Source organism: Equus quagga, chromosome 3 (assembly GCF_021613505.1).
Source record: "Equus quagga isolate Etosha38 chromosome 3, UCLA_HA_Equagga_1.0, whole genome shotgun sequence".
Taxonomy (NCBI): Eukaryota; Metazoa; Chordata; class Mammalia; order Perissodactyla; family Equidae; genus Equus; species Equus quagga.
The window spans coordinates 98,390,566-98,412,829 of NC_060269.1; the positions used below are offsets into that span (position 1 = coordinate 98,390,566).

At 37.2% G+C, this 22,264-nt stretch overlaps 1 protein-coding gene across 5 annotated transcripts in view; it reads left to right on the top strand.

The window, feature by feature from the left end:
- The first annotated feature begins 580 nt into the window (after positions 1-580).
- ANKRD17 (ankyrin repeat domain 17) overlaps positions 581-22,264 on the top strand; it is a 161,865-nt gene continuing 140,181 nt past the window's right edge. For 4 of the 5 annotated variants that reach the window (XM_046657012.1, XM_046657013.1, XM_046657017.1 and 1 more), the window contains exon 1: positions 581-1,142. In XM_046657012.1, coding sequence (XP_046512968.1) covers positions 723-1,142 — 420 coding nt within the window. In that variant the 5' untranslated portion in view covers positions 581-722. Of the gene's footprint in view, positions 1,143-18,581; positions 18,657-22,264 lie in introns of those variants that run through there. The other variant, XM_046657016.1, reaches the window with a different exon arrangement.

Below are 22,264 nucleotides of genomic sequence, written 5' to 3' on the forward strand. Positions count from 1 at the left end.
CCCGGCCTCCAGCTACCCAAGCGTGCGGACCGCGCTCCCGCCCCGCCTTCCCCGCCGGCGGGGGCCGCTTCATGCCAGCCCGCCCGCCCCGTGCCCCGCGCCCCGCAGCACCGCCCGCTCGCCCTCGCGGCCCGGCCCAGGCCCTCCAAGTCTCACTTTCGTCTTTCGGCCACCCGCGCGCCACCGCTCGGGCGACGGCTGATGGCGTCACTTGCACTTCCGCCTGCGGCTGCGTTCTAGTCACAAGCAAGGAAGGAAGAAGGGAGGGCTGAAGGGCTGCGTGTGGGGGAAATAGCGAGGAAAGAGAAGCAATCCGGGCGCTCGCGGGCGCTCCGGCAGTCGCCGCGGCCGTCCTCTGTCCCCGCCGTCCCCCCATCGGAAGTCGCCCTAGACACACTCCCCCCCCGCTGCTTCGTCGTCTCGGCTCCTCTGGGTATCCCGACACCCGGGTCTCCCTCTACGCCTCGCCACCCCCCCGCCCCCGCCCTCTCCCTCACACTCCCTCCCTCCCTCCCTCCCATCGTCAGGCTCCCCGCCCTTAGTATCGCGAGACTAGGTGAGAGCTGGCGGAGCGGCGGCGGCGGCGGCGGCAGTAGAGGTGACCGAGGCGGTGGCGGTGGAGGCGGCACCGAGCGCTGTGTCGGCCCCGGTGCGGCCGAAGTCGCGGTAGAGCGTAGCCCCCACGCCCCTCCCCCGTCCGCGCCCTCCCTCTTTCCCTGGGGATGGAGAAGGCGACGGTTCCGGTGGCGGCGGTGGCGGCGGCGGCGGCGGCAGCAGCAGCTGAGGGAGAAGGGAGCCCCCCGGCGGTGGCGGCTGTGGCGGGCCCCCCCGCGGCGGCGGCGGAGGTCGGCGGCGGCGCTGGCGGCGGCAGCGGGGCTCGCTCGGCCTCGTCTCCTCGTGGGATGGTGCGAGTCTGCGACCTGCTCCTAAAGAAAAAGCCGCCGCCGCAGCAGCAGCAGCACCATAAGGCCAAGCGTAACCGGACTTGCCGACCCCCCAGTAGCAGCGAAAGCAGCAGCGACAGCGACAACAGCGGCGGCGGTGGAGGCGGCGGAGGCGGAGGAGGTGGCGGCGGCGGCACCAGCAGCAACAACAGCGAGGAAGAGGAGGACGACGACGACGAGGAAGAGGAGGTTTCTGAGGCAAGGGCCTGGTTTCAAAGGAAGGAGGGAGGAAGGGATTGTAAAGGGCAGGGGCCGAAGGTGGGAGGGGACTTGCGGTGGGACAGATTCCTGTGGGTTGATCTATCTTAGGGGCCAGGCTTTCCTCTGCCCTCTTTCTTTCCCCGGCCTCAATCGTGAGGTGTGGGCATGTGGGGGAGGGTAGCTGACACGTGGGGGTGGGAGGACCACAGAGTTGGTGAACAGCACGTTACCGGGCATGGTTCACATGGTTAAGGATGGAGGGAATTGGTTAGATCTTCTATTCGCACTCCCGGCGGGGTCTGCCTGGGGCCAGGAGGGCCATCTTATTTCTGGGGCGGGGGCGGGACCAAAGCGGGAGGGGTAAGATAATAGGTAGATGAGTCTCTTGGGGAAAGACTGGGAGGTTGGTAAATTTCTCCCGCTGGTGAGCTGGAGGAGAGCAGTTTTGAGGGAAGGTTGTAATGGACTCAGAGCTAAGTATCTGTGTATGAGAGAGACACGTGAGAAGCTGTACTTTTCCATAGTGTTCTGCTGCAGGTTTTTTTCATAACTATTGTGGTTGCTGAAGTAACCTTCACTTCCTCGATCTCTCCAGGATTTTGAATGAACTCATCTTACGTCCGTGTCCGTGTACATTTATGTATAACTCAGTGGGATGAAAATATATTTTATCCTTACACGTACATTCATATACATCTTCAAGTGCTTCCTTAGTTAGGAAGAATTAAGTTAGGTCCTGTTGTTTTCCAGATAATATGTGGCGGCTAAAGAGTCTGAGCCAGGCTTGGTTGTGGTGAGTTGGGATAGGAAGGGCCTCTTGGTTTGTCCTAGTGATCTGGTTTCATAATAACTGTTTATAATTTTTCCTGGGTCCACAGACAGGCGGCGTTGCAGGACCTTATTCTTCAAAGAAGGCCATATAATCCTAAAGCTCGGTAAAAAATACCATACTGACAACAAAGTAAGAGTTAGCCCTACTAGTTCTATCACCTCTTTTGTAACTCTCTTGTCCACTCCCTGAAATGGAAGCTAGAAAATCTTGATCTGGAGAAAGAAGTTGTAACTTAAGGCAGCAGAAGGAAAACAGCTTTAAAGGCTGATTATAAATTTAGTTATAAGAGGGAACAACTGAATTATCTAGAAGTCCCTCTTGCCGTTTATTCTCTTCCACAAACACAGAGCTTGTCTTGGTGCAAGATGGATGTTTTGAAAATTGCGTTATTGGATGTTGTGATCTGTTCAAATAGAGAAATACATTTTAAAGAGTTTGAGCCTTATGTATTAGTAAAAGACCAGATTCTCTTTTGCCTCAGACGGGATGAAGTTAGATAGGTAGAGAAGTAGTAGTGTAAATCTCTATACCAAAAAGACAGACATTCCCTGCTATTCCATTTAGCCTGTTGAATTCTAGGATAAGTTTGTATTGATAGATTTTGTATTGATCTAGTTGGATATTTAAGGACAATGTGTTGCTCAGGCTGCATTTGAAACAAGTGAAGGATGTGACTGGATCCTTATTTCTAATAAAATCTATTGTGACAGAATCATTCAATTGTATTATTCTTTGTAGAGATGAGAAACATTTTAGAGATAATCTAGTCCAACCCTTTTATTTTAAAAATGAGAAAAACAAGGCTTAGAGGAAACTGGTTGTGGATAGTAGCAAAAGTAGAAATCAAAGTTTTTAGCAGTTCAGACCAGGACACTTTTTGTGACAATTTCCTTGTATCCCCCTTCTGACCTCTTTCAGAAAATAGGCAGTGAATTGCAAGGTAACACAATCATGCAGCAAATAATGGGCAAAATATCAGTATTTTATTTTTTTAAATTCTCCAGTAACACAATAACAAGTTGAGTGCAGTACTTACTGGAATATTATGCTGTAAACTTTACATATCTAGGTAGTTTTGTCCATTGGAATTTGACCTAATAAGCAAAACTTTTAGTATTTCCTACATCATGTAGAATAGCCTTAAGTTTGTAGGTGTGTTAATTTTGTGAGTCAGGTTTGTTTTCCTTGGAAAATATGGATGGTATATGTTGACTTCAATCAACTAGGGAAGTGTTTCTTTGTTTTGAGTGTGCTTTATTCTGTCTTCTGCATAGTGGTGTAAACAATGGGTTTGTCATTTGTTATGAAGATGAGTCAGGAGAAGTAAGTATAAGAAGGTACAGCCATTAAAAATAAATCTATACGAGTACATGATGGGGGATGAGCAGACAGAAAGGACTACAATACCTGCCTCCATCCTTGACCAAAATAAATAAATAAACCTCACAGTCACTGTACACCAAAAGCCAAATGGATGAGTTGTGCAGTTTTTCATTTCATTACCATTTTATTGATACGTCACCAGAAGTTTAACTTTGTAGAGCTAGGAAATCTTGTGGCTAATACTCATTGTATATAAGTCCTTTTTCTCATTCATTCTGTTGTTGCTTACACAGTGAAGAATGTGGGTAACATGATCCTTGAGATTATCCTTCCAATAAAAATCATCAAAAGGTTAAAAAAGAATATGAAACAGTGCAGTTTTGGAGTATTTAACCTAAAAAAGTGGAGGATAATATAACAAATATATGCATTCGTTATGAAGAAATGCCAGCTGGATATTTTCTATATCTGCTAAAAGAGGAAAAGTTGGAAGGAAAGGAGATTCAATTTACCTAAGAACTTTATTTGAATGTTGAAGAACAAGAATCTAATTCTTATTGAGAATTGGATTTTCTCTTCAGTATTTCAAAGTAGAATAATCTGTTTTAGATAATTTGTATAACTTCAGGTATACCTGGAAACAAAGATGTAAGACCAAGAGCTTTCCCCTTCCCTCTCCCACCTCCCCCCCCAATTTGACACAAAAACTTAGATCAAAAATTGGAAAATGTTTACTTTTCTTGGCTTTCAGTGGATGATTGTCCAATAAGGAAAACAGAAATGTATTTCCAACACAAAAGCTGTGATGCACTTCTTTTCAAATTAGTGGACTAAAATAAATTGCTTACTTGAATATTACATGAAAAAAATGTTGAAATTCCAAGAGTTGATATTCCATTTCAGAAATAACATTGCGTTCTCTTGAATGCATTTTTAAATGTAATTGAATGGCATCAGTGTTTTCTAAAGCAGAATTCAAAGAGGGGAAAAACTTGCTATTAAAAGTAATATTTTTGTTGAAGATGCATAAAATGCAAATGCAGTAGGAGTTGATAAGAATTCTATCTATTTTTATAGGTAGCTTGAGGCTTTAAATTTAAGGGACAAACCTAGTGAAAAAATTTTAGACAAGAGGAGCCATTAAATAAATTAGTACTGATTTATTCATTCACTTTTGAAAGGATTTTGAAAGGGAGAATCTGTTTATAGACAGGAAAGAGGGAGGACTGAGAATGAGGGAGAAAGAAAAATTATTTCAGAAGTAGATTGTGTTTCCTCAAGTTCACTTCCAAATCTTTTTTGTTTGTTTGTATTTTAATGGAAAATGCTGTCTAAGGTCCTCTGTTATTATGGTAGAATCCCAGATTAGCCCAGAGAAGCTTACTTGTTCCCCAGTTTCATCTCTTAATTGGTGAAGCAGTATTTATAAACAGGATGTTAAGATCTTTGAAGCAATGGTTCTGTCATAATTAATTGTCTTGTCTCCTATTCTGCTTAAGCACAGTACTTGATAAAAAAACATTTTCAGTGAATAACTAGTACCTAGGGAGAATCCAGAATTCATCTAGGAAACCAACCAAGAGAAGGAATAGAATTTCTTCGTCTCTTGGATCCGGGACTGCTGAACAGCTTTAGTATGGATTTCAATGTCTTTCAATTACTTAATTACTTCTCTTAGTGATGGTGATCTTCCATAGGTATTAGGGGAAAGCCAGTTAAACCTGTAGACATTGATTGTCAAGTGCCTGATAAGTACCTTAAACCTCCTAGATATATTTCCATTTTAAGAACATAATAAAAGCTGTTACTTATTCAGTGCCTACAGTATGTCAAGTCTAACATAACGGTTAAGAGCATGCACTGGAGCTTGGATTTAAATCCTTGATTTATCACTCACTAGCTTTGTGGTCTTGGGCAGGTTACTTAACCTCGCTCCACCTCTGTTTCCTCATATGTAGATGGTGATAATAGTAGATTCTACCTAATAGCATTGTTACAAGAATTAAATGAGTTAATACAGTTTTCATGTATTGTCATTTTATTTTCACCATAACCCTACGAAGTCATATTTGTTTCATTATTCAGTAAATTTTTGGAGTTGCTATATATGCTGGGCATTTTGCTATACTGGCTAAGCAATGGTGAGGAAAACTGTTTTAAGATACACTGATTTACAAACGCACCAATGATTAAATAAAGGTTTGGGGGAGGTATGAGAGTAAGATTAAGTGGTAAATGGATATCCTGAACAAAGTGTATAAGTTTCAGAAGTATGCAGATGTTTGTGGTGGTGATATTCATATTCACTTTAGAGGCAAAGTTACTGGCTTAGAAGGATTTTAGGTAACTTCATCAGGGTCGCATAGCTAATAAGTGGCTGAGCGAGACTTATATACTATGTCTCTTTGATTCAAAGCCTGCTCATTCATTCACTTACTCATTCACATGCTCTCTTATGTTGTGTGATATTGAGTGCAACATCTCTGATTTTGGCATTTCAGATAATGTTAAAATGAATTCAGATGGTATAGGGGGAGATACTTTTTTGGCAGTAGGGCAACCATTGAAGACAAGTTGGCTATCCCAAGCTTTTCTTTCCTTTTCTTACTCTGAAAAAATTACTGAAAAAAGAATACAGAAAAGTACAGATAAATACATGCATATTCCCACCATCCAGAATTAACAATTGTTAAGAAAATGAAACTTTATAGTGAAAACCACTCTCTCTAGAGGCAATTTATTGCTTCTCCCTGCCTCTCAAGATTTTTACTTTTCAAGGTTATCTGCCTTTATTAAGCTAAAAAAAAATATTTTCCTTTTAAATAGGAGTTCTTAACTTGGGGTCTGGATAGGCTGTGAATACCCTGAAATTAAACACGAGATTTTGTTGAAGGTGCTTATAAGATTCCCCCCAACCTATGAGTACAAACTTTCTTAGATCCTCAGAGGTCTGTGACTACCTTCTTCCTCCCACCTTGTTGTTTTGAAACATTGTCACTGCAGTGGCAGTGGGGAATCAGACAGGCATTTATGTGGATTGTTTAGAAACTGCATTAACTAAGGTAATTTGGTAACAAATGTGAAGTAGAGGGTCCAAGATTTTTCTGTTCTTTCTGGTAAACTAGCCCTATGCCTACTCTCTCTTAAATCCTTGTATTGTGCCTTTTAATTGATGAAGCAGTTTTCATCTATCCTGCTGTGGACTGTTAGATCTGAGGACAGAAACATTATCTTAAAATACATCTTTATATCTCCTGCACTGTACTGTGTGTGTCTGTACACCATTGTCTTACCTTTGCTAGGTTTTCATGAAGTCAGATCTCTGAAGTAAAAATAGTTCATAAATATTTCTTCTTTAACCACTTAACTCTGGAAATATTTGGCACCTCAAGTCTTAAGGTAACAGAACTTGGTTGCAGCTGTTTATGGTAGACCCCGTCAGATGTTTTAATTGGACTCTAATTACTCAATTTAGTCTAGTCATCATTAACCTCACCAACCTAATTGGAGTTAGTACTGTGAAACTTTTCATTGTTGAATAGTCATTAAAGCAGGGCATTTTAACTCTCAGAAATCACTACACTGCTGCTACTGGTATTCACTTATACTGTCCAGTTGACTAGGAGGTTGGTTGTCAGGTCCTTGAGGCAGTGTATTTGCCTTTATGACAGTTGTTTATTCTGTATTTTTATAAAAATAATTTAGTGGGTTAGGAAATGTGGATATAATGAGCTTCCTTATAATTTTTCCATACTTGACCATAGATGAAAAGGAATTTTCACTTCATAATGGCATGTGAATACCTGCTGATACCACTTATGTTTTTGTTAGGACCAATAGGGGGCACCAACATCTATGGTAACCTATGCCAAATCTGACTAACTTTCATCTCTTGAAAAAAGCAGATCATTAGAGAATTGAAGGTGATGTGTAAATATGAATACCCTTCTAGTCCCTGGAACCTTACCTATCTGGTAGAGTTATGCCGATCTACTTGCCACCCAGAAGCAAAATACCCTTGCTTACTTAATGGTGCTTAACTTCTCTTAACTTTTATTTTGTCTTACAACTGTTCTTATCCAGTCATGAGGGGAAGTGGAATTGTGGAGCAATATAGATATTTTATCATGATTTATAATTTGGTGTTTTAATTATTAAAAAGGGACATGTTGGGTTTTATTTTCCCCAAGATTACCATAGAACTCAAAATTAATATAGACCTAATTATTGAAAGCATAACTTAGGTTGCCTTCCGTCATCCTACAAAACTCATAAACATTACCTGATCTTTAAAAAGAATTGACTTTTTAAGTTTACTTTTGTGTGAGACTAGAAATAAAAGAAAGTCAGATAGAAAAAAATGTAAAGATCACAATACTTTAGGAATTCCTTTTGGAGCTAATATTATTTAGTGTTTTTATGAACAATTTTAATAGATGATAAAATCTCTCTCAAAGCATGCAGATAGATCACAGTGAATTGTGCTGATGGGAATGGACAAGATTCTTGAGAATAGATTAAAATGTTAAATAGGTTTTTTGAGTCATAGGTAAAAAAAAATGTGCTTTTTTGGGTGAATGGTCTTAAACAAAGCATGCTTTTTCAGTAAAAGTTCAACATAATGTTGAACAAGATTAAATAAGATATTAGAGAAAAATCATAATTCTTAATTTAAATAAGGCTATGATACATCTGCACAAATAGATTATATATATTTTTGCCTGCTGTATCGTGAAAATGATGACTAAAACCATGGAAGATCTAAAGAGGGATAGTTTAAAAATGATTGGAGGGTTAGGGATGGAATCCATGATGAAGGAGGACTGCAGATTGTACTTAATAATACTCTTATTGCTTGTTACTTAATGTTCAGTTAATGTTCAAATTAACCAGTTACTCAAACTGAGTCATAACATGGAGAAAAATATGAGGTGCATTAGATAGTGTTATTTCAATTTTGAAAATAAGTGAACTCTTCAGTTTTCGTTTCTCCAGATTATTTGAAAGTGCAGACCAGACATGACAAATATATGAAACTAGTCTGTAGCTGTGTGTCTTTAGCAGGGCATATGCCCCTCCCAAGCTATCATTTGGTCTCATTTAATCTTTCATATTTTTTATCCCCCTTTCCCCCCAAAAAAGAAAGGAACAGAAAAGAACAAAAGAAAAGTGAAGAAGTAAAAACTTATTGTAATGTTAATTCTTGGTCTGGGTCTTTCCTCGTGGATTGTTTTTTAATTAAAGAATCTTTGATTGAAAAATATTTCAGAGAGATCTGGAAAATTTGATTTCGTCTGTTTTGAATTTGGAATCAACATTAACATGAAGTTCTATTTTTCCTTCTTTCTTATCACCCTAAATCTGAAACCTGAGGAGAAAAGGAAGTCTTCCAGTTTGTGTTACACCAGGTCTATTTCCAGTTCACTCTTTGACCCCATTATTGTGTCTTTCCTTCTCTATGCTATGTTTCCCTCTAATTTTTTATATGATGTTCGTAACAAAAATAGTCATGTTGAAAAGCCTCTATTGTAGCTCTTACTACTGTGAGATGCAGTATAGGAATTCTTTTATTTGACAAACTTTTATTGAGTATCTCCTATGTGTGGCTGTTTTCAGTATATAGTAATCTCAACCATTTCTCTCTCAGTGAATGTGAAAAAGTTAGCTATATTTAAAATGAGAGCTGTATGTATTGAGTTAAATGATTTTATGTATGTTGTAGTAATAAAACTTTTAAACTTACGTACATACATGAAAACTTAGCACAGTGATGAAATTCTGTTATGAGTTTTAGAAGATAAGTATCACTATTAGGATGTTTTTCCACTAAATTTATATAAGAAGCGTTATTGAGACCTAGCAAAATCACTTAGGGATTATGAGGGATTTGAAGAAACTGAAACATTCTCCTAGCTTCATAAAATTTAAGTCTTGTTGAGATAAAATTAATAATTTAAGGCTATGAAGATGATTTTAATTCTGTAAAATTATTTATTTGGGAGTCTGTGTTAGTTTTCAGTGTAACTGTGTGCCTTTAGAGTTGGTCTCATAAGGATCATTTTATTTCTGTCTTTGAATATGAGTAGGGTAGACTGAGTGTCTCTTGGAATACCGTCTGATTTGTGGTATTATGTTCTTATTTTTTTAAGATGAGGTCTGTCTGTGCTATTTTTCTAGAATGTCATTGACTCCAAAGAATCATCCATTCTGATTTTACCCTGAAGATTTTGTAGTATGAAAGAGGTAGCTATTTAAGTATACTCGTGGTTGCTGCAGGTACAGATATGTTAAAATATGAGAAACTGAGCTATGGGACAGTGTAGGGTACAGTGTTAAATATCTTTTAAGTTAGATTTTAAATATAATGTTTGTATAACTAAACATACATATTTGTGGAAACATATTTGTAGAAAATTGGACAAAATCAAAAGATCTAAAGAATACAAAAATCACCTATAATCCTGTTCTCCATAATTAATCATTATTATTTGAAATGGTCTTTTCATTCTTTTTATTTGGTGTGTATTAAATTATCACACAGAACAGAGCTGTCACTTAGAACGTTTGTCTGCTAAAAGTTTCATTGATGAACATTCTTAAAATATATGAATTGAAGATATGCATCTTCAGATGATTATACTTAAACTATGAAAACTAACAAAGGCATTCATACTTGTAAAAAAAGAGTCTTCTAATAAGTAAAGATTTTTATCCCACTTTTTCTTGGTAAATGCTGCTAACAGCTTGATTTATATCAAATGTTTTAGTTTCTTGGTGAGAATGAGTATGAAGGAGTGACAGAGAGAAGAGAGAGAGAGAGTGTGTGTGTGTGTGTGAGGAGGGTGTGTGTGTCTGAGAGAGTACATTAGGATTTGCCTCACTGTTCTCATTTCTTTGTGAATGTTACATAGTATGAAGGTACATAATTTATTTGATTTTTTATGTTGGTAGACATTTACATGGTTTTCACTACATTGCTATTACACATATAATGCTGAAGTGAACATCCTTTTACAGTTATTTTTAAGTACAAAAATATTTCTTTGGGATGGATTCTTAGAAATGGAATTGCTGGGCCAGAGGTTATGCACATGTTAACTTTGGTAAATACTCCCAAGTTTCACTTTATCAACAATGTATAAGAATGCTACTGGATATGATCAATCTTCTTAGTTTAAAACATCTGTTAACCAAAAATAGTTTTGTTTTCATTTTCTTGGTTACTGTTGACAGGGAGTAAATATTCATGTTTATTTTTCATTTGGATTCCTTTTGAAAATTTCCCGTTTTATCCTTTACTTATTATTCTATTAGAATTGTCTTTTTCTTAGTGATTTGTTGGTGCTGTTTCTATTTATGGGTATAAATCCTTTGCTGTGTTATTTGTTAACACTTATTCTGTTTACAGGATTTTCACAATGGAGAAAATTTTTATTTTTGTGAAGTAAAATGAATTATTCTTTTATGACTTGTGGAGACCTTCACCCCAGTATTTAAAAAAATTTCTTAGAAATTTTCTTTTGTTAGTTCTGTACATTGTTTTCCAAAGATACATGGATATCTTGTTGGATATAGACTTAATTATTGTGTCCATCTCTCATCTACTCTTTTCAGTAGCATTTGACCTTGTTGACCAGTCCTTGCCTCTTAAAAAGTGCTACTCTCTTTGCTTATGTAACACTAACCTCTCCTGTTTCTACCTTACTGGCTCCTTTTTGCTTCCTCCTATCCCCTTTACTATACATCTTTTGATTATTTGGTACCTCATTGCTCGGTCCTGGGCCCTTTTTGATATCCGGTCTCACTGCTTAGGTGATTTTATCTCGTCTTGAGTGTTTATATATGCGTATGCTAGTGACTCTCTACTTTATATCTCCAATTTAAACCTTTCTTCTTGGGTACTAGGCTGAACTTTCTGGCCCCTCAACATTTGTGCAGTCTAGGAGGTGGACTAGGCGAGGTCATTCCCACCTGAGCCTCATGGAATGGTTTCCTAAAGAAACAGTGTTTCTGTTGCTAAAGAGGTAAGATGGGAGCGTAGGAAGGGAAAAGATATTGGACATAAGACCTCCAAAGTATACCGTTAAACTTCCCACCTCTCTCCATCTTTGCTATCATCACCCTAGCCCAGGCTGTTATCTTTCTTGAACTTTCTAGTAGTCTTCTGATTTCATCTCCTAGCTCTCTTGTCTCCCCATACTTCATGCATTCTTCATGCAGCAACAAGACTAATCTTTCTGAAATGTAATCATTATTCGACTTCTCTTTGCTCGTATGGCTGTTTCTTCTTATTGTTCTAACCTCATTTTATATCGCTTTCAGTTCGTTCGCTGTTTTCTAGTCACACTGACCTTTCTGTTCTTAGAACATGCAGACTTTCTCACTTGGGGTCTTTTTATTTTCTTTCTTGGATGTTCTTCCCTTGGTGCTTTGTTTCTTCTCATCTTTTAGATTTCAACTTAGATATCATTCCCTGTCAAGGATTGTTGGAAGAAACTTCCTCCACCTACCCCTCTCCTCTTCTCCACCTTCTCTTTCAGTTTTCTGCTTGTAACTGGTAAGTTTAACTGGGGTGAGAAATAGGAGGCCCTGTTGGTCTTTAACCAAGCTTTATTGATATTAGATAATTTAGTGGACTCTTATCTGTTTATTACCACTTAGAAAGGGATTTGCAGGTGGTGGGAGTGGGGGAATTTGAGCTTTTAACATGCCCAGATTCCTAACAGCTATTTGTTTATTCCTATTCCACATCAATTTTAGTTACTGGGTTGAACCTTTTGAAATTGCTTTTTTTGTAAATCAAAAGTCATCCACTGTTTGATTTGTTATGGTTCAACCTAATATGTTAGCATCCTTTGATATCTTAGAAGACGAGTTCTCCCTCATTGATCTTCATCATGAGTTTTGGATATTATGTGTTTAAACTTGTCCGATGGCTTTTGTAAACTGCCATAAAATATGCCCATTGAGATTTTGATTGGAATTACATTGAAATTTGAATTAATTTGGGGAGAAATAGATGTATATTACTGAGCATTCCCATTCAGAAACATGGCATGCCTCTGTTTTTTCAGGCCCTTCATCTGTCTTTAATAAAATTTTATGGTTTTCGTATAGGTCTTGCACATTTCTTGTGGAATTTATTAGTAATTATTTTATAATTCTTATTGCTATTGTGAATGGTGTTTTTCTTCCATTACACTTTCTAATTAGTTATTGTTGGAGTATAGGAACCTGTTGATTTTGATACTCGATCTTGCGCATATGGCCGCTAAGCTGAATTCTCATATTATGTCAGTTATATTGACTCTAAGAAATAATTTTGTCTTTTGTCTCCTCTCTTTTAATATTTATACCTCTTATTTGTTTTTCTTCTCTTAATTGCGTTAGTTTTGAACACTCTGAAAATGTTGAATAAAAGTGATAATAGAGGCTATCCTTGTTTTTCTCTTGTTTTAATGGGAATGCTATTGTGTCACTGTCAAGTATAATGCAAATATCCTTTATCAATTTAGTGTTTCTCTTTCTCTTAGCTTACTAAGTGTTATCAGAAATATGCCGAATTTTATCAAATGCATTTTTGGCATCTATTGAAGTGATCGTTTCTCCCCCTTCCCCCCAATCTATTCATGTAATGAATTGCAATAATAACATTTCCTAATATTAAACTCTTTGGAATACAGAATATGAGGTAGCATTCTTTTAATACATTGTTGGATTTGATTTCCTTAACTTTTTTTTCTTTTTTTTTTTTTTGGAGGAAGATTAGCCCTGAGCTAACTACTAACAATCCTCCTCTCTTTGCTGAGGAAGACTGGCCCTGAGCTAACATCCATGCCCATCTTCCTCTACTTTATACATGGGACGCCTACCACAGCATGGCTTTAGCCAAGTGATGCCATGTCTGCACCCGGGATCCGAACCAGTGAACCCTGGGACACTGAGAAGTGGAACATGCGAACTTAACCGCTGCGCCACTGGGCTGGCCCCTGATTTCGTTAACATTTTAATTTATATTTTCTGTGAAGATTATCTGTTTCATATAGATTTTCAAATTTGTTGGGAGAAACTAATTTTCTTCCTCACATCAGTTTTATAAAGATTTGTGCCTTATAGATTCAGTTCATATACATCCTTTTTCCTTTTAATCATATATATATATATATATATATTTTTTTTTTTTTTTTCTTATGAGGAAGATTGGCCCTGAGCTAACACCTGTGCCAGTCTTCCTCTGCTTTTTGTATGTAGAATGCTGCCACAGCATGGCTTGATGAGTGGTGGGTAGGTCTGCACCCAGGATCTGAACCTGTGAACCCCAGGCCACTGAACCACAGCATGCAAATTTAACCGCTATGCCACTGGGCCAGCCCCTATATATTGTATTTTTAACATATTTACCACTGAGATGTTAGAAAGGAGTTTGATCAAGTGCTTTATTTGATCTCTTTATAGTTTAGTTTTTTTTTTAATGGCTTAAGTAATTTAGTACGTACCTCTAACTTGTTTATAATTTAAAAAATTTGTGGTAAACAACACATGGTAAATGTTAAAAAAAAAAGTTAGTATTTTAAGCTTTTAGTGTACAATTCAATAGTAAGTATGTTCACATTTTTGTGCAGCTGTCTCCGGAACTTTCTCATCTTGAAAAACTGAAACTCTATACCCATTAAACAGCAACTCATCTCTCCTCTCTTCCCTCAGCTCCTGGCAACCATCATCGTACTTTCTGTGTCTGTGAAGTTGACTACTTTAGGTACCTCATACAGTATTTGTCTTTTTGTGACCGACTTATTTTACTTAGCATTATGTCCTTAAGATTCATCCATGCCATAGTATGTGACAGAATTTCCTTCCTGTTTAAGACTGAATAATCCAGTCTATGTAGTTATCACGCTTTGTTTATCCATTCATCCATTGACGGTCATTTGGGTTGCTTCCACCTCTTGGCTATTTTACCTCTTATTTTTTAAACTTAATTCATGTATTTCAAATTTCTGTTGGTTTATGAAGGAAGATAGGAACTTAATCTTCTACTTCCAGATAGGTAATCAGTTGATTTAGCTCTTTTGTAGTCCTTCCTTTCCCACTGTTTGAAATGCTACCTTTATTTCACGTATTTAGACAATAGAACAATAGAGTGGATTGTATCTGCTCAGTATATACATCTTTACCTGTACTGCTTTTGTATAACCTGAAGGCCCACATACTAAAATTAGTTGTTTGTACTAAGTAGTTTCCTGTGCTGTTTGATAGTAACTAACATCTCCAGGGTTTTATGGTTAACAAAGTAGTTTTCTGTATTTTTCGTTTAATGTAGTAAGTGATCTTTTGAAACAGTTTTTTTCCTCCTATCTCTAAGGCTCTAAGCAGGCTTGAATTCTTCTTTCTGTTCTTTCCTCCCTACCTTACAAGTTTCTACTAGAGAAGTAAAGATGTTTTTATGAGGAAGACGAGAGGAGCACCAGCAGCTTTCTAATGTTCTTAGTGATTTGTGTGATGTCATTAGTCTTAACAGGGCTGTCTTTGGACTTGAACATCTCTGTACACTATTGGGGCAGGACCTACAAACTCTATGAATGTGTTCTAATTCTCTTGCATTGTCATTCTAGTGCTCTTTAGTTTTGTTTCAGTGTTTTAAAAATATATTTCAAATGAACTGGGAAATGCAGTTGATTTTCAGAAAATGCCAAAATAGAAGAGCTGTTATAAGACCTGAGGTAGATGAGTTTTAATTCTATCTGAGGGATGACACAGCTTTTAAATCAAACCTATGCTAAAGGATGCAGCAATGATACTAAACTGTGACTGGTGTTTTATTTTATACATTTATTTGTTTTTTTATATTGGAGGAATTTTAAAGAGAGATTGCATTATCTTTTTTCCCATTTTTATTAAATCATGAGTAAATGTAAACTGTAAAAATGTAAATAGTAGAGGAAGATAAGGAATAAGAGTTGAAAATTTCCCTTCTTTTCTATCCCAAGGTGTAAATTTTAAGTGTATATGATTTCATGCCTTTGTGTGTTTTCAGACATGTATCCACATGTGTATTTATGTAAACAAATTTTTATTTTGCATAAGTGAGGTCATTATAAAAACATTCTGAAACTTTCTTTTTTAATTAATAGTCTATCATAGGTTCTTCCATATAAATACCATATGGTTTACCTTATTTCTTTCAACAACTGTGGAGTATTCCCCGGTTAGATATCATGACTTCCCTGGTTTTATCCAGTGTTTGTAGCCAGTGTTTTAGTTCTTCTCAGCGTTCTCCCATTACAAACAACACTGCAGTGGACTCTTTTTGATATATATCTTTGTGTATTATTCCTGTGGTGAAAGTGCTAGACCAAAGGTACATGAGTCTGTTTCTGTACTTCCCATTTTATTATGTGTGTCAGTGCCATATTGTTTAAACTGTAGTGGTTTTGTAGTGGTTTAGTGTGTTTTAGAATGTGCTAGGTCAGATGTCAGCTTTCAAGCCCTATTCTCTCTAGATGTCACTCTCTGTTAACCGCTTGAGCCATTAAGGACCAGATGAAATATTACCTCTTCCCTGAAGGTATTCATAACACTTAGCACATTGGGTAATTATAACCGCTGTAACTAATATTTTAATGAGCGTTTACAATATGCCAGGTCCAATTTTAATTGCTTTATGTATAGTATCTCACTTAATCCCCAAAAACAACTCTAAGGGGTTGATAATATTATTATCCACATTTTATGGTTGGAAAAAAATCAAGGCAAAGAATAACTTGTTCAAGGTCACAGTAAATGATGGAAATGGAATATAAACCTGGTAAGTCTCATATCAAAGTCTGCTGTCTTAACTCCTGTAGTTCACTGCTTCCTTACTCTTATGTGGCCTCCCTAGTAATTGCCCAAGAAGTATGTTTTATATAAATTGCTCACTAGCTCATTTTATCTTGCATTTGGGTCCTCTTTACAGATCACTGTGAATGACAGCTTATTCTAATTTATGACTTACCTCTAGGTCATTATACATAAGTAGTAATAGTACTGTAACATTTCAGAGTTGGTTAGAATACCAGATAATAAGATAACCCCCCCCCCCCCCCCCCGCCAAATAAAAGACAGTCGGAGTGTAGCTAATGTTGCACTGTTCTATCTTGTTTTCCTAACTTTTTTTGTGAAGAATTCATGTGATTAATCTTGAGATGGATTTCATAGATTGTGAGTGAATAGTATACTATTCTTCACCATTTCTGGAACATCAAATCAAAATACATATCGTGTAGATGACCTCTTCTATAGTAAATTCTCAAAAGGTGAAGTGAGAACGCTGTTTTAGACCCTGCTACATCTTAATTCATGCTGTCAAGTAAGTATGACATGCAAGCTGAATCTCCCAGAGCCTCATGAAAAAGGGACATAATAATACCTTCTCTTGGTGGAGATGAAGTGAGATTATGGGTGTGGAAACATTTGTGAACTATAGGGGTTTTAACTGAACTATAAGAAAGAATGGAGAGCTTCGTGAAAATGGGGTTACTGACTAGTAAGACTGGCTATTTTTAAAAAATAAAATTAGAAATCTGTAATTTAGAAAAATCTTTGTCTCATTTTCCTTCCTAACTCCATTTAATTTGATTATTTTATTGAATTTGTAGATTGCCAGTTACACTCTTCAACTGTAATTGTGCATGTGGGTTCATTAATTTTAGGTGGAGCCAGTATTAGCATAGAGAGATTCTGTAGTGAAGATTCCACAAGTGATAATTGTATGGCTTAGATGCCCTTTTAGGATTATATTTTGGATTCATTAGATCTTTAGTATTTAAATAGAATATGTTTTTAAATTCTCCTAATTTAAAAATTTATGGTACTTTATCAAACTGTTAATAAAGAGGGAGTGATAAGAGTAATGGGAAATGCAACATTCTTTTCTTACTCTTTTATCTCCTTTTCTGAGAATGATGAAGCAAACAATATTTCTGTGACTTCTCTGCTGTAGGCTTAGCAGGTGATTATATAGTTCTAGATAAAATGGCAAAGTATCAAAGCAAAGATTTGACCATGTGGTTTTCTAGATCTCAGAACCTTTAAAACATCCCTAACTTGCTAGTGGATTGTTCTTTCACTTGTACCTTTTCTGTCTTTATTTTCTTACTCTGCCTCCATATAACCACCTCACAGCCCAAGATCCTGTCCACCTTTTGACCCAGCTTGCTTGCTCAAACCCAACTCTAGTACCTGAGTTCTTGGCCAGATCCCAGTAGTGGAATGTGTTTTAAGTTGCAAATGTGCCTTAGTATGTGGGAAGTTTTGCATATCACTGAATCCTCTTGTTTTTATGCTAAAACATAGAAAACACAGGCTTGATATTGCAGCTTTTTGTCTTGCTATTACATGTATGAACAACTTTGTTGTGTACCCCACGGAGCCCAGAAGAACAGCTTTACTTGGCAAGAGGACCCATTAATTGGCTATCACCTTCCCTCGTTCATTCTTTTTCTCTTTGAAACCATTGGAATCTTGACTAAGAGAAAAAGCTAGTTAAGAATAATTGATTTTTATATCTGCTTTTTTCTCTCTAGAGTTATGAAGGATGTCTTATGGAACAATAAGATGTACTTAGTAAACTTTACAGCTATTTTCTTTTTTTTTTTTTGCTTTTTCACAGCTATTTTCTCATTATATGTTTAACAGCAAACTATAAAGCTTTAATTTCATTTGTTCAGGCTTATTTTGCAGTTATTGTCCTAAGTTTCCTTTTAAATTTGGTGGATTGAGCACATTCCTTTAACTTCCTTTCTTCCCAATGTCCCACTGATATTGTTTAAAGACTGCATTAAAGCACAGATCTGAAAAGCGGGAACAGATGTTATTGTATTAGTCAAACTACCTTGAAGGAGGAGCAAAAGGACTTCGTTGGCTCAGTAACTTTAGTGTGTGCTTGCATGTGTGTGGGGAAGGAGGGAAGAAGATCCAAACCCAGATTTGAATGATGTCATCAAGTACTGTTTCTCTCTAAATGTTTTTAGTCTCTCTTTTCTTTTGTATTAGCTTTATTTTCAGCCAGGCAAAGATGGCTGCCAAAGGAGAGTGGGATGGGATATTCTAGCCAGACCTGGGTCATGTGGCCACCCCTGTGGTGGCTGGGAAGAATCACCTCTACCCAGATCACATGGAATATTTTCCCCACAGACAAGAGGGATTATGTTACTAGAAAAAGGGGGTGGGGAGAAAGCATGTTGAGCAGTAAAATTACAGTTCACAGTCCACTACAGGTACCATCAGAGGACCAGGAATTTTGAAGAAGATAGAAAGTTCACGGGATCGGATTGACAGCAAAATCTCAGAGGAAACTGGAACCCAAGATACCAGAGGTAAGCTCAGGTTTTCCTAGGGGAACCTTGGAAAGGCTCCAAGCTTGGAGTTAACAAATACAAAGAACAGTAGTGGGCAATTGGGTAATAATCAAGAATTTTTTAAGGAATTATTTTCTAAAGTGCTGAGTTAGTTGGGCCTCCTTTCTGCCTTTTCTCCAGGCTAAACAGCTCTGGTGGCAATGATGCCTGCCCTCAGGCCCGAACTCTGAGAACTATTCTCTTAAGAAAGTAGACCAACAGTTTAGTAGGACATCTAATGAAATGTTGAAACCTGAGAGAGAAGCAGAGGCACTAAAGCATGCTACTCTGAGGAAAGCAGTTTTGGCGGTTCCCAGTGAGCTTGACTTCCTGTCTAGGTACCTTTCTGGGATGTCTGCTTATACATATGCCCTGCCTGCTTAAATAGTACTACTCTCCCAGTTAAGAGAGAAGCCACTTGGGAAAACAAACCCGAACAACTCAGAGCCCACACTGGCTTCCTGTACTTTCTAAACTAACTTTTATTCACCAATATAAACAGACAGGGATATTCAGATGATTGAGGAGAATCAAGATGGAAGAGGATTAAGATGAATAAAAGAACAACTAACCTCAGATATAATTCAGAAGAAAACTTCAAAGGAAAAAAGTAATTGGTATTTCATTTTAAGATTTAAGAACACGTTGCAATGATTAATCATGGTTTCACTGAAAAGGGGGCAGAGAACCAGAAAAGATTTGAAAATTATAAAGGAAGATTTTAATGGATGAGCTAAATAATAATTTAGCGTGAATCAAGACTGAATTGTTGATTTGGAGCTAAAGAGGAGAAACTCTGTTTATATGAAGCAAAAAAAAAAAAAATTCCGGAAAAATTGGGACAATTAAAGAGGTATGGAAAATACATCACAAAGTTTTCACGTCTGTAAATATGAGTTCTAGAAGCAGAGAACAGAACAGTGGGAAGGAGAAAAATACTGAAAGAAATAATTGAAGAAAATTTCATGAGCTGGAGAAAGATAATGAATTTCAGATTGAAAGAGCCCATCTAATACCAAGCAGGATGAATGAACAAAGATCTACATCTGGTAAAATTTCAGAACTCTAAAGATAAAGACAAAATCCCCAGTTACTGCCAGAGAGAGGGAATGAAAAATGGAAAATCAAATGATTAAGTTCTTAGCATCCTTGCTGAATGCTTGAAGACAGTGGAGTAGGGTCTTCACCATTTGGGGCAAAGTAGATTTGGACCTAAATTTTCTATATTCAGCCACACTATTTATATATAAAGACAAGTACATTTTTTACACTTGGAAAAACTATGTACCTTAATATGAAAATATTTGAGATGCTAGAGTACAATGAAATATATAATCCAAGATAGAGGATATAGTGGTAGGCTAGTGTTGGGAGGAGGAAACAGTGGTAACTACAGTGGAGATCTTGGGCCTTTGAAAAGAACTGAAGAAAGCTAGAAGAAAATTCAAGTGTTATCAGTCTAGAATATGTGGACAATTCTCTTTCAACCAGTAATGTCTATATGACATAAAATTACATTTCCTTCAGTTACTAGTATTTACTTAGTCATGTTATAAATGTACTTAATTGATTTTTAGTTTGTAGAATTAATCTAGAAAATATACAAAATAGGCTTAATTGTAGTTATGAAGTAGAATGTGTCATAAGCCTTTATAATAAAAATAATATAACCTATAAAATAGGTTATAAAATAGGTTATAGAATATTGAAAAGATTGCAGATGGGTTGCATCTGCCTAGTTAGATAATAATACTTTTATTTATAGGGACATTCCATGGCCATGTGGTTTTTAGAAACTATCTGAGATAGAAGGAGAGGGACACATAGCGATTGAGTCCAGGAAATTGGAAAGTTGCATAGAATACAAATGTGATTATTTTATGCAGGATGCATAATTCTTGATTCACTTACACTTTTTTTTTAATTTGGTGAGGAAGATTGGCCCTGAGCTAACATCTGTTGCCAATCTTCCTCTTTTTGCTTGAGGAAGATTGTTACTGAGCTAACATCTGTGCCAGTCTTTCTCCACTTTGTACGTGGGATGCCACGACAGTGTGGCTTGATTAGTGGCGTGTAGGTCTGCACCAGGGATCTGAACCTGCAAACCCTGGGCCGCTGAAGTGGAGCTTGTGAATTTAACCACTACGCCACCAGGCCAGCCCCACACTTTCCATTTTTTATGTCAATTCCTGAATTCTTTCCCTGACTCCTTTATAAAAAGTTTATTCTTAAAAATTTGGATATACTGCATTGTAAGTTTTTTCCATTCATAAATACGTAAGTGAACCAAAAAAATAAAAAAATTTGGATATAATGGAAAATTCTGAGTCCTTTTCCCCACCAGTGCCTCTAAATAAGATGACATTTTCTCTGACTTAGTGAGACTGGGATTAGAAGCCTGGTTTGTCCATAAGGAGGAAGTCAGGTGATCAAGGAGAGCCACAGCTACTAGAAGCAGGGTGTGTCTTCTGGGAGAACTGGAAGAAGGAAGTTGGAAATAGAAATGGCCTTTTTTAATCCTTCTAAAGATGGGGCTGATATCATGTCCCTAGCCAGACAATAATATTTGTTGAATGAAGGAGTTAATGTTATTTTGATGCCATTTCAAAGGCAGGTTGGCATCCTGTTTATGCTCTACATAGATAAAATGTTTTTTGAAAGCCTAGTTTTAGGAGTGTTGCATCAGATCTTTTGGGAAGGAGATTTCTAATTGTATGTTTTTCAGATTTGATACATAGTTTCAGATTTGGTACATAGTTTTCTAAGTAAGCTGGAGTGCTAAAAAACTGAGTTATGCAAAAATATACCCTTAAAATAACTTAATGATAAGAAATATTTTAAAAGCTAAGCATTTTACTGGAAATTGTGGAATTTGTTTTAAGAGGGAGATGGTTTCCCCAAGCATACAAAAAACAAATATTAAGTATAAAATTATATTTGGCAGTTCAGTTATGCTTTTAAGCATTTTGTAAGCTATTAATGATTCACTGTCTACCCTTTAAACATTATTAACTCCCTTCACTGAGAGACATTGGCGTATATGTTCTTGAAGAGGATGGGAGTTGATAGGCTTTCTAAAAAGACTTGGATAAGAAATTGGTGATGGAGGAGTTAAAAGATATGAATGTGGGTTAAATTTGATTTCATAAAGCATACTAGTGAGATATCTATTGCACACATAAAAGTTTCTAATTATTGCTTTCTGTTTTCTTATATTATGTTAGTTTTTCTTGGAGACTTGTAGGAAAACTGGATTCTGAAATTTGTGGGGGATGTTGAAAGTTAATGGTAACATTGCTCCTAACATAGCTGTGTTGTGAGATATCCTCATGATGACCAAAGAGGTAGTTCACAGTTACATTGAATGAAATCTGTATTTCTTTATATATATGTATGAGGGTTGTGTTAGAATCCTGTCTATATATCTACCTTGGGAGCTTCAGTATGTCACTGGTACACTCTGAGATTCTCTTTATGTGAAGACCCCTAAAGATCCTCTCATGGTCAGGATCAGGATAGTGGAACAGGGAATGGTGCCCCATTTTGTAATTTTTGGCCTAGCTCTTGTTGGATACAGGCAATTCAAT